A 12,730-nucleotide genomic window follows, 5' to 3' on the forward strand; every position below is an offset into this window, starting at 1 on the left:
AACACTCAAACAATGGCATTACCACTTATTTTATACAGTCTATGATTAACACTTTAGACAAAGTACAACTGGTGGAAATGTCATTATTATTGCAGCATGTGGTCAGAGCCGGGAAGTAACTAAGTACATTTACTCAAGTACAGTACTTAAGTATAATTTTTAGATACCATTTTATGCTACGTTGTACTTCTACTCCACTACAGTTCAGAAGTACATGGTGTACGTTTACTCCACTACATGTATTTAATACCTTTAGTTACTTCACAGATGTGGATGAATGATGTGAAATATAATCAAGTGTTAAATCAGACTTTAGTTCCACCTGGAGTAAATTCACAAGCTACCCCTGCAGTATACAAAGTCATTCAAACTAGCTGCACCTTTACCAGCTTTGAGAACACTTTAATGATCAATCATTATAAAACATATCATATATATTATTCTGAAATGGACCAATCTGCACAATGACTACTTTTACTGTCGCTACTTTCACTATATTTTGATGAGAATACTTTTCTACTTTTACTTGAGGAACATTTTGAATGCAGGACTTTTACTGTAGTATTCCTACACTCTGGTACTTCTACTTTTACTCAAGTACAAGATCTGAGTACTTCTACTTTTACTCAAGTACAAGATCTGAGTACTTCTACTTTTACTCAAGTACAAGGTCTGAGTACTTCTACTTTTACTCAAGTACACGATATGAGTACTTCTACTTTTACTCAAGTACAAGATCTGAGTACTTCTACTTTTACTCAAGTACACGATATGAGTACTTCTACTTTTACTCAAGTACAAGACCTGAGTACTTCTTCCTCCTCTGCATATGGTCATAAAAAGAAGGTGTATGATACATTTGAACTAATTGCCTTATATTCTCGGGGGAACGTGACTTTCTCGTCTAAATGTAATGCCATTTCACGTTTTAGAAGTGCTGAAGAGATGGAAATATCCCCCAGAAAGCCATGTGGCACACAAACACTCAAAATGTCTGATTTCTACTGATGACAAACACAAGGGTCCATGTTATGTAAGCAACCAATCACAGCTCACCTGCTGATAGGACACACAGGTTCCAGTGCAGTTCTGTCCCCGGGGGTCTCTGGCCCAGTTACGAGCGCACGTCATGTCCATCCGGCAGGCGTCAAACCTGAAGAAACACACGGCAAATCTCTAAATTAAATAATGGCAAAACACTCAACTGTAAATCTCACATTGTAAGATGTATTCCTGAGATTCTGGTTGTCTACCAAAGAACTGGGGTGCAGCTTTTATGCAGAATTAGTTCATATGCCAAATATTAAGCGACAGTTAGCTTAGCTTAGCTTAAAGACTTCCAGTCTTTAAGCTAAGCTAAGCTAAGCTAAGCTAAGCTAAGCTAAGCTAAGCATGGATCCCCATGTTTCCAACATGGGGATCCAAAAGCAAGCCGAACTCCGTGCAAGATTAACAAAATCCACCTGCCAGCCCCTCTGAATCTCACTTTATTTAATATTTAGTAAACATTTCATATCCTTCGAGATTAATCCCTACGAAAACCAAAGTTTAAAAACAACTAGTTAACATAGTTAAAGGTAGGGTAGGTAAGAATGGAGAAACCAGCTCGAGTGCGCTAGAATTTGAAAATACACAACCGGAAAAAATCTGCCCCTTCCTTCAGACTTCCTTATCGAGCCCCTCCTCCAACACACACGAACGCGCACATGACCAATGAGGGCACGAGATAAGTTTGTGCACGAGATGGAAGGCTGACAGGCAGGTAGGCCATCCAGTTATTTTAGCCGGGCCGGCTCAGATGATTGGTCGTGCTTTTTACAGCGCCACGACTTCCACAGATGACATTTTTTAATGTATTTATTGTCAAAGCATTTTATATATTCATTGCTATCGGGATGTTACGAGCATTCCATGGAATATAACAACAAGTGTTTCTGAAGTGAATTACCTACCCCACCTTTAAGTAGGCATTTGTTCAGTAGTAGCCTACAAAAGAAATATGTTAAGGACTCAGCTAGTAATCTACATTTTGTTTTAAGTATGTGTCTTTGTGACTAAACCTTGCTAACCATACTAGCTAGGTAGCGCTAGCTTTAGCTTGTACCAGCTAAGACAACTATTGTCACTTAAATAAACAAAATGCCAGCTAAAATGCCAAATTCAAGACTTCAAAAGACAACACTAAAAACCAATGAATGACGTCACACTAACTATGAAGTCCCCATCTAAGAACAGTCTATTGTACCAACAGAAAAGTGGTATCAATCATCTCAAACTCAAGGCTGCTGAAGCGCTCCTAAATGTGTTCATTGTAAACAAAAAGATAGTATAAAAGGCAGTTCTCATATTTTTTTCATGACAACAACCCCTGCAACAAGGCAACCATGATATGAAACAGTTTCTCATGTTGACAGGAATCCCCTTTGCTGCTGTACATTGTTGTACCCTACTTTGTAAAACAGGACTAATATATGTAACCTTGGCCTTCCCTGAGCCATTATGCTGTTAATGGGACACTCTGTCTGAGCACAGAACGCCGTTACACCGAGCCGTAATCTCTCTCCTGACAGCGCTTATAGGTGAACGGGGACAGATACCGATCTTGATTTAGATGTGATTCGAAATGTGTTTTGGCAGTGTTGGGAAAACACTGAATGTCCTCTTCCAATATGAGAGTACACATGATAACAAAGGTATCCCAACTGTAGCTGTGTACATGACAGGATGTATGATTACCTAGAAGAGCATCAGGACTGTTTTAGGCATATGATAGCTATGTGATTAACATGATGATTCAGCCTCTATGGAGATAGACATATGACAAGCATGATCATTTCTGACGTGGAGCTAATCTGAAGTAAACATTGAATACTGCTTTCTATTCCTCCATCTTGTGACTGTGTAACTCCCTCTCTTGGATATCAGCATGTGAAGGACACTGTTCAGGAACTAGTTGATGCTCTGTATGTGATGACTACTTCCATTCTGGAGAGGATCAGAAACACATGGATCCTGAGATTGAAGCTCAAGCCGGTGACCAGTGAGATTTTTCTAACATTAACGAATGGCTAGGCCTAGGGACCATGGGTAATTAGCTTCATTATATATTATATAAATGTGTTTTGGCAGCCTCACCAGTCCCTGCAGAAGCTGTGGCAGAGCGGCACCGCCTGGATGTAGGAGCGTCTCTGAGGGTGAGGCCAGCGCGCGGCGTCCGGAGAGCAGCGGTAGAAACATGACACTCGCTTCAGGAAACCTTCACACCTAAAGAGAGAAGGGGGGGGGGGGGGGGGGGGGGTTAGTACTAACATTATGACATCAGTGTTTAAACCTTCATTGACCCTGGGAGGGATGACGGAGTGGAAATGGTCCCAAGGCAGTTAAAGGTGATGCAGGAATGAGTCGTACAAATGGGAAATGAGTCAGTATTTTGGTCATTTGGGTTCCCTTTTCTGGAAGTCAATGGGTTTTTTTAAGGTCTGTGGTTAACACAAGCTGAAGAGATTTTTTTTCTACCACATAAAACACGTCAGTAAATCCCCCACTGGTGGATTTAAAAAAAGCGGTTGCTAACAAGTGTCTAAATGAGATAACTAAACGTCATCACGCCCAACATTAGCCGCCTTTAGCTTAGCGGTGGTGATGTGAAGTCATGTGACCGTGCTGTAGTTCCTTTATAGCCCAACATAGAGTGCCACAGTGATGCGTCCTAAAACGCGATCATAAATCTATCGATAAGATTTATGATTATAAAATTATAAAAGTAGGGTAGACATGTGGATATTATCTGGCTGAACAAAACGTGATCTGTCTCTTCAATTTGTGTCAACCACAGACCTTATTTCAAGCTATTTTCCAAAATCCTATGGAGAAATTGCATTGGTTTTTTATCGAAGGAACCGGAAGTGGTAAAATGCTAACTTACTTCCGGGTTTTAGGACGCGTCACTGTGGCACTCTATTAGCCACCTTTAGCTTAGCGGTGGTGGCGTGAAGTCATGTGACCGTGCTGTAGTTCCTTTATAGCCCAACATTAGCTGCCTTTAGCTTAGCGGTGGTGACGTGAGGTCATGTGACCGTGCTGTAGTTCCTTTATAGCCCAACATTAACCGCCTTTAGCTTAGCGGTGGTGACGTGAAGTCATGTGACCGTGCTGTAGTTCCTTTATAGCCCAACATTAGCCACCTTTAGCTTAGCGGTGGTGGCGTGAAGTCATGTGACCGTGATATTTATAGCATAACGCTAACGTTGGGTACGTCATCACTGCACCACTCTAAAGTCGTTGATGTTAGTTTTGTTATGCTTTGTATTAGCTTGTCTTCATTGGAACAACTATCCAATGGAGTGTAGCTCTGTTAATATCATATTTGGCGGTCGAAGCTCAGTCTGTAGGGACTTGTCTTGGAAAGCGAAGCGTCATTGGTTCAACTCCCGTTCGGACCATGTACAAAGTGCGAAATGGTAGCTGTAAAGTTTTCCTGCTAGGCACTAATGAGGTGTCTTTGAGCAAGGCATCGAGTCCCCAACTTCTCCCAGTAGCTGAACCATTTGCAGCCCTTTTACTTTATGTATGCATGTGTACAGGTATTGTTTGTGCATATGTGTATTGTGGGCCTATGTGTGAAATGTAAAGTAGAATAACACAAGACTGAATAAATGAATTTGGGATAAATAAAGCACGTCTTAATCTTGATCACAGACAGATTTAATCTCAATGTTTTTTCAATCGCCATAATCCTTTGTGTGTTTACAGATAGTGATGTGATGGATGTTAATAGAAATCAGTGTTAATCAGAGGCTGTGACACTCACTCAGAGCTCAGAGGACCGCACTTGTCCCAGGGTTTGTTCTTGTTGAGAGCCGAGGGAACATGGGAGACGTCCGGAATGTCTTCTTCTGTGCAGCAGCTGTCTGTCAACCACAGGAAACACATGCAGTCAGTCGGGAGATATTATCACCACAGGGTGTCTTTCTTTACACCATCAAACATGCAGTGTTTCCAGGGGTGAGCTGTTACTAAGTACATGTAGTCAAGTACTATACTAAAATACACATTTAAGGTGACTGCACTTAAGTATTTTTTAAGTACTTTACAGATCAATCATTAGTTTCTCCAGAAATTCTGATTTCTACACACATAACATATAAAATATTTGTAAAATAAATGATATTATGATGTTGATTAAACTAGCACACATTATATTTTAGTACACCTTAAAAAGTATTTTGATAATATCTGATTTTTGTATTAAGACAACTCCTCAAAAGTGAAAATGTTCTGCTTCTAATTATTTATTTAATGTATTTGACTATTTTTTATTATATGTTTCTGCTTAGAGTAGACTACTTTTATATTAATATATCTAATATTTTGTTAATATATGTACTTAAGTAGCCTACCATTCTCAATGCGGTACTTTTACTTGTAATGGAGTACTTTTACAGAGAAGTATAAGTACTTAAAGGCTCTGTAAATCCACTCACTGTCAGCGTACAGCCCACACTCCGTCAGGTTGGGCTCTGGACTGGGCGTGGCCTTGTGCTTAGCGTCTTGAAGACACACCCCCTCTGAGTGGGCTCCACCAATCAGAGCGGCCAACAGATAAGCTCCAGCCAATAGCAGTGGACGAGAGGTGACACCCATCTCTACAGCCAATCACAGGTCTGGAAAAGAGTTCAGCACAATGGACAGAGGCAGATTAGAAACAGCATATTCTCACCTGACTGAAATATTGAAGTGCATTTAAAGTACTGTACTTAAGTACAATTTTGAGGTACTTGTTCTTCACTAAGTATTTTCATTTTAATGCATTATCTGACAGCTTTAGTCACTTTACAGATTCAGATATTTAGCAAATACTAAAAATAAATAACTTGTATCCTTTGGTACTTTATGTATATTTTGACGTCAATAACTTTTGTTAAATTGAGGCTCAACATTTTAATTGCAGAACTTTAACGTGAGTATTTTTTTTGTGTATTACTACTTTTTCCACCTCTGGAAGTTGACAAGAAAAGACAAAACAGTTAAAGAATAAATAAAAAATTAAATAAAAAATTAAATAAATTAAATAGATGTTAGTTTTGGCTTTTATAAAAAGAAAAAAAACATACTATAAAATAAATTATTTGGTTAATTGAGTTTACTTTTATTAACCTGCATTCCCATTAATGTAGGGATGATTGCCTGTTTAATAGAACACATATATGACATCCAAAGAAGAACTACCTACTGTAGTGTAGCTACCTGTACACGATTTTTTTTTAAAACACGTTGGATGTAAAATCCTAATCTGGGTTATTCTCACGCCTCAGTCTTCAGGTTTACAGGCTGTTTATCTCCGTGTGAGCTCTGCATGTGGTGACCCAGTAGAGGCTGAGTCTAATTAGGTGAGACTGGAGCACCGTGCACAAATGCGTAGTTGTTTAATCTGACAAGCGGATGGCCGATGTGTAGCCTCGATAACCAGAATTAAACAAATCTGGCTGAATGGACCTGGACACGTTGCTCTGAATCTACACAACAAGGATATACGACACATTTCACACACTACAGGAGAACACACATGATGGGGTTATAACGTTATATATCTGTGAGATACACTTGAAGTCACAAATTCCCGTAAATAAATAAACATAAATAAGAAATAGTCCAGTTAGTATAGTCCTTGATTTGACACAACAAAGATATGGGATGTGTTTCAGACATTTAAGGAGAAATAGATAATATTCTTAGCTGTTATAAAATCATGAGAAAATACTTGAAAAAATAGCAAAATAAATGAATAAAATAATTTGATGTAGCCCTGATTGAACACAACAAATACACAATTCTTAGATGTAAGAAAATCATGTATTTTCGAGAAAAAATACGTAATTTCTGGAATAAAAGTTCAATAAAATCAATAAAAGAGTCCAGTGAAGCCCAGATTTCTCACAACAAAGATAGAGGATGCATTTCATATATTCAGGAAAAATAAGGTGACTATCCTCTACGTTATATAGTCATACATATATGGAAAAATATGTATATAATATATAAACCTCACAAAATCAGGAGGAAAAACTCCAACAAAAAATAACAAATACATTAAATAATCCGAGATATACGCTAAATAAACAAAAATACAAATGGTGCATTACACTACTTTCACCTTCCAGTTTTAAACCGTATCTAATGCTACTTCGAGGTAATTCAAATGTATTTTTGTATACAATATTCCACCCAAAAAATCAGCTCGCTTAACCTTGAAAATTAAAACTAAAAAAGCAACTTCTTCGTATTTCCAAAATGATAACGTACATTTATTTAAGCGTTATTATTTACAACACAACAATAACTTTTATGTATATGTAAACATGTTACCAAGTAGAAAACACGCAGGTGTAAAAAAAACTCTCTTTTTTCGATGGAGTCTGGTGTTGCTTATTAATGAGTTTTAAATTTGACTGTAAAGCACTTGTTGTTTCATCCGTAGCAACACATTATGTTAACGCACTGTCCTCGTATACACCTGTTAATAAAGATCATTCGAAATGTGATAATACGTCTGACAAGCTGTCGAATAAAACTGTTCAAATCGTCGTGCATTTATTATTGTTACCTGTCGGTGTTGTGATGAATGCTCCGGATTAGTTGCTTCCTCTCGGGTGTTTCTCCCCGGTGTGTCGCTGCGGATCTAGCGGCTGCTCGGTGCTCGGTCTCCTGCTGTCTGTGTGGCCGCTGCTCGCCACTTTGTCACCGGTTTATATGAAGGACATTTCAGTCCCTTTCGAACGAGGCAACTCACCCCCTCCCTCTCTCTCCCCCCATGCTGGGAAGTCCTCTCTCTATCTCCCTCCCCCTTTTTGCACACATAGAAAAGACTCCCTCCTTCCTAATCCCCCCCTGAGATGTTGACCAAATCCTCCTTGTTGACAGCCTTCCTTCCAAAGCCCATGCACTACATATAAACAGTGCAATATAAAAGGATGTGTTGCCCTTGATCGTGCTCAGGTGCTGCTGAGTCACACCTGTCCTCACCCTCTCCTCAGTCACCCCCAGTCTGAGGGTCAGGGCTTTTTCCACATGACAGGGTTAGCAGAGCTGAGATTTAATAGCTTATACTGCATGATGTGCTGAGGACAGGGAACACAAATCTCTGCAGAACAAAACACCGACGAAACTGCTGCGTTCTGCAAAAAACTGTAATCATAAAGGCACTTCGGAGTATTTTTATAGATGACCTTTTTTTTTTCACATCCCAGGAGCTGGTGACCTTGGTTCAGGATTCAAAGGCTTTATATGTCATGTGCACAATAGCTACAGAGTTTTGGCAATGGGAATCTGTTGTCTTCCAGCAATGCAACATACTAAAGACTTGCAAAGAAATCCAATCCAAAAAGAGCGAGGGACATTTTGTTCCAAGTTAAGTGCGTGAATAGGATTGAAAGACATCAGATTCAAAGGCTTTTCTTATCATATGTACGCTAGCTAAATCCTAAGCTCTTCCAACAATGCAGCATATTATTATCATAAAAAGAAAGAAGACATGAGATAACAATAAGCACTTCAGTAGATAATGGTGCAAGTAAGATGCAGGAATAAGTAAACTAAAATGCTTTTATTGTGGATTGAGGATTCAAGATTCAAGGCTTTATTCGTCATATGCACAATAGCTAAGGCGTTGTTCTTGCAATGAACATTTTGAAACCAGTCTCCTCCGACAATGCAACGAACAATATACTTGACATAAAAGGAAAAATACATAGGAAAAACAAGTAAACTATGCATGCGAAATCGAATGAAATACAACAGAATGTAACATGACATACAGTAGAATACAATAGGTGTTTCAATGATATAGCCTTTAGATATGTGCGCTAAAAACAGATGTGTATCATATGTAATGCAAGAAACTTGCAATCTCTGAAATAATGTTGATTATTCTTTCAATTTGGTGGAAAAAACAGGTAAACTATGCATGCAAAGTCGAAAGGAAATACAACAGAATGTAACAGTAAATACAGTGGAATAGAAACACTGAATGTTACAATGATATAGCCTTTACAGTATATGTGGGCTAAAAACAGATCAAGATTCAAGGCTTTTCTTGTCATTTGTGCATAGCAACAGTGTAGTTATGACAATGAAATGCTTAGGTCACAGGCTCCTCCAACAGTGCAACAGATACAAGTGCAAGTAAATACAATACAATTGAATATAATAGAAATTGTGCAGAATAGTCTATATACAAGTAATTGGAATATTGATATATATATAAATTGCAAACAGATGAATGTTATGGATGTTTTTTTCAAAAGTATAATGCATGTAATGCAAGCCATGCAAACGAAAACATGTAATTTCTTGAAATAATGTTGATTATTCTTTCAATTTGGTGGAATAACATGTTGAATGACGGAGATATACGCTTATAGTCTGAGTGGGGGTTTGTATGGAAAATCATGTCAGTCTGTGTGTTTTTCCACGATGAGTGTATTTACTGCTCCTGGCTTTTAATCTCAACTCGCTCTGGACCTGGTTGTACCAGGCTAATCCCTCCCTCTGTCTGTCTCTCTCTCTCTATCTCTCTATCTCTATACTCTCTCTGTCTCTCTCTCTCTCTCTCTCTCTCTCTCTCTCTCTCTCTCTCTCTCTCTCTCTCTCTCTGACCTCCCCAAGTCTTTTGGCCACAGAATAGCAGATGGAGAATGTCTTGCGGTGGCCTAGATTCATCCGCCTAAAACTAAGGCTGTGAAATTGGTAACATGCCATAGACATGATTGGTTTTGGCAACAAAAGCATGCCGGGACAGGAAGGAAAGAAGACAGATTGGCCATCACATTTACACACAGATTGAGTTCAGATGCAATTGTCTCAAGTAAGCTGAGGATTGAAATAGTTGGATAAAAGTACAAATAAATGGTAAAATAGTATGCTAACAGTAACGGATAATCATTAAAATAGTTAGCTTATAGTTAGCTAAAGGATTGAAATAGTTGGATAAAAGTAAAAATAAACGGTTAAAATAGTTAGCTTAAAGGTATAAACAAATAGGTGAAATACTATGCTAACAGTAACGGATAATCATTTTAAATAGTTAGCTCATAGTTAGCTAAAAGGATATGAATAGTTGGATAGTAACAGAAACATGAGTCAACTAGTTAGCCTATAAGATAACAGATAAAAGGTTTAAAAGTTAGTTTAAAGTAAATTATTAACAGTTAAAATAGTAAGCTAAAAGCTAAGAATCAACAGCTAAAATAGTTAGCTAAAGTTGTGAAATATTAAACAGTTTAAAAGAGTTATCTTTAAAGGGGACCTTATCATGCAAATGCACTTTTGTACGTCTTTTATACATGAATATGTGTCCCCGGTGTTCCAGGGAACTCACCAAGTGTCAGAAAACACAACCCTCTCTATTTTCCTCCATACCCAAATCTCTAAAAAAGGGGGGCTGCACGGATCTGATAAAAACTGATCCAGATTTGAACACTTCTATGACGTCACAGAAGTGGCGCTACGGCTATTTGGGCCAACTCTCCACCTATCAGGGGAATGTGGGGTTGGGCCCACGGCCGGCCATAGAGTGGCGAAGTCACGCCATCTACTTCCGCCCCATGGGACCTTATTTCGGAAAATAATGTATTGAAGTCAATGGAGAGAGAAAACTTATCTTTCGATCCCGTTTGAATTGTGCCAATGAATTACACATATGATGTTTGTCAATCTTAAAAATCATTTCCATGTCAAAAAAGTCACAGTTTGTCATAAACTGTTGAAATATAAGACTATGAAAAATACGCAACTAGAAAGACTACAAATCCCAGAGTCGCGTAAGTGATGTCACAATTGTTTTCCTCCACTAAGATCAGCGCCATATAGATATAATCTATCTATATGGCGCTGGCTAAGATAAGATAACTTTAACAATATGCCTGTGTGCTTAGTACCAGGTTGTTATCATACCAGCAATGGGTCTTGCTCGTTCTTTCGCTTCCCGTCTGATGAAAGGACTAGGAGTGTCTGGATCAAGCTAGCTAGTAGCTAGCACGTTAGTTAGCATTACAGCCTTGTCATTTGTATTAGCCTTAACATGAAGTAACATTAAGTAACCCAAAATGTTAAACAGTAAGAGTAGTAGTCATATTTCGTGAACCCTTTGAAGAGTACTGTCACACCGGTGTGATCATTCTATAATACACAATTTAAGCCCGGGGGGAGAAATGCTAATGCTAACGCTAGCGATCTTCTCTACTTCATGCTATCTGCACAAATGGTTGACATTAAACATTAAACGACCAGGCAGTTCAGAGAGAATCAAAGGAAGGCAGGCAGGCAGCTTTGAATGACATTCTTCAGGACGTGTTTCATTGTGGTGATAGTGAGGGCAGTCAATCGTTTTGTTGACAAGACAGTAGTGACGGCCATCTTGGTGACGAGTGTTGTTGACCAGAGATGTAGTTCATTGAGCGTTTCACACAAACAAATGTGTTACTTCACAGTTTTACGACACATTTTTTTTTTTTTGACTTGCAAAATTATCTTTTAAATTGACAAAAATCATATGTGTAATTCGTGGCACAATTCAAACGGGATCGAAAGATAATCTTTCTCTCTCCATTGACTTCAATACATAATTTTCCCGAAATAAGGTCCCATGGAGGTCCACCGGAAGGGGAGGGACTTCGCCACTCTATTGCCGCTCGAAAGCGCTGGAGACGCTGTAGTACATATGCCAGGCCTGTAAGTGGCGCTGTAGTCTGCCACAAAAGCAGCGAAGAAGACTTCCCGCCCATAGTTACCATGGTTACTCTTCTGTTTATTCTCCGCTGTGGCTTTTTTTCTCCCTCCCCGAGGCAAGCGTTTGCTCCCGCTGCTTTAATTCAATGCAATCCGTCCCCGTCGAGGCAAGCACTGTAATTCTCTCCGGTTAGTCCACCAGCAGATGACAAACACCCACCTCTCCGCCTCTTCCAAGGAACGAGGGGACCGTGCGGCAGAGTTTCAGTTTCAGTTTCTTTCGCCGGTCAAGATGTCCGTTAAAGTTTAAATCTTCCGGACAAAATTAGAAAAGTGCCGGTCAAAGGTCTTCTTTGTTATTTATTGAGCTTTAAAACAAATGAATAACGACTCTATATAATAAAACACGGAGGACGGAGATCTCTTTTTCTCCCCCTCTTGACTTGATCAGAGCACGGCTCCCCTCTCCTGCAGGGGGGCGTGGTCAGCTGCAGCTCACAGAATCAGACCCGTAGACAGCAAACAGCACATAGAGCAAAATGAGGCATGGCTAAAATGCATGATCTGTTTGGTATTTTGAAAACAGAAACGTATAAATACCTTATATAGGTATGGGCCCTACAATATATCATTAAATATAGCATGATAGGTCCACTGTGACGGATAAAACGTTAGCTTAAAATAGCTTAAGGGTTGAATGGTATAATAGTAATATACAAGTTTTGTGAATAAAATAGTTAGCCTAAAGTAACAGATACAAAGTTACGGGTAAACAATACAAATAGTTAGCTAAAAATAACTGCCAAACAGGTAAACTGGTTAGCTAAGAGATACGGATATAGAGGTAACATCGTTAGCCTAAGGGTTGATGTTGCCAAAGGGACGTAAATGTATGTTAACATAGTTAGCTGAAAGTAACGGATTAACTCTAAAAGTAGTTATCTTAAATAAATAGATAAACAGCTAAAATAGTTAGCTAAAAGGAAATATTAAATGGTTGAAATCG

The 12,730-nt window shown here is 38.9% G+C and overlaps 1 protein-coding gene across 1 annotated transcript in view; it reads right to left on the reverse strand.

Annotated features, from left to right (window-relative positions):
• rtbdn (retbindin) overlaps nt 1-7,812 on the reverse strand; it is a 17,242-nt gene extending 9,430 nt beyond the window's left edge. Inside the window, exons 1-5 of the mRNA XM_034127038.1 lie at nt 7,604-7,812; nt 5,484-5,663; nt 4,811-4,910; nt 3,136-3,264; nt 1,057-1,153 (exon numbers count right to left, since the gene is read on the reverse strand). Coding sequence (XP_033982929.1) covers nt 1,057-1,153; nt 3,136-3,264; nt 4,811-4,910; nt 5,484-5,643 — 486 coding nt within the window. The 5' untranslated portion in view covers nt 5,644-5,663; nt 7,604-7,812. The remainder of the gene's footprint in view (nt 1-1,056; nt 1,154-3,135; nt 3,265-4,810; nt 4,911-5,483; nt 5,664-7,603) is intronic.
• Between the last annotated feature and the right edge of the window lie 4,918 nt (nt 7,813-12,730).

This window comes from Trematomus bernacchii, unplaced genomic scaffold (assembly GCF_902827165.1).
Source record: "Trematomus bernacchii unplaced genomic scaffold, fTreBer1.1, whole genome shotgun sequence".
Classification (NCBI taxonomy): domain Eukaryota; kingdom Metazoa; phylum Chordata; class Actinopteri; order Perciformes; family Nototheniidae; genus Trematomus; species Trematomus bernacchii.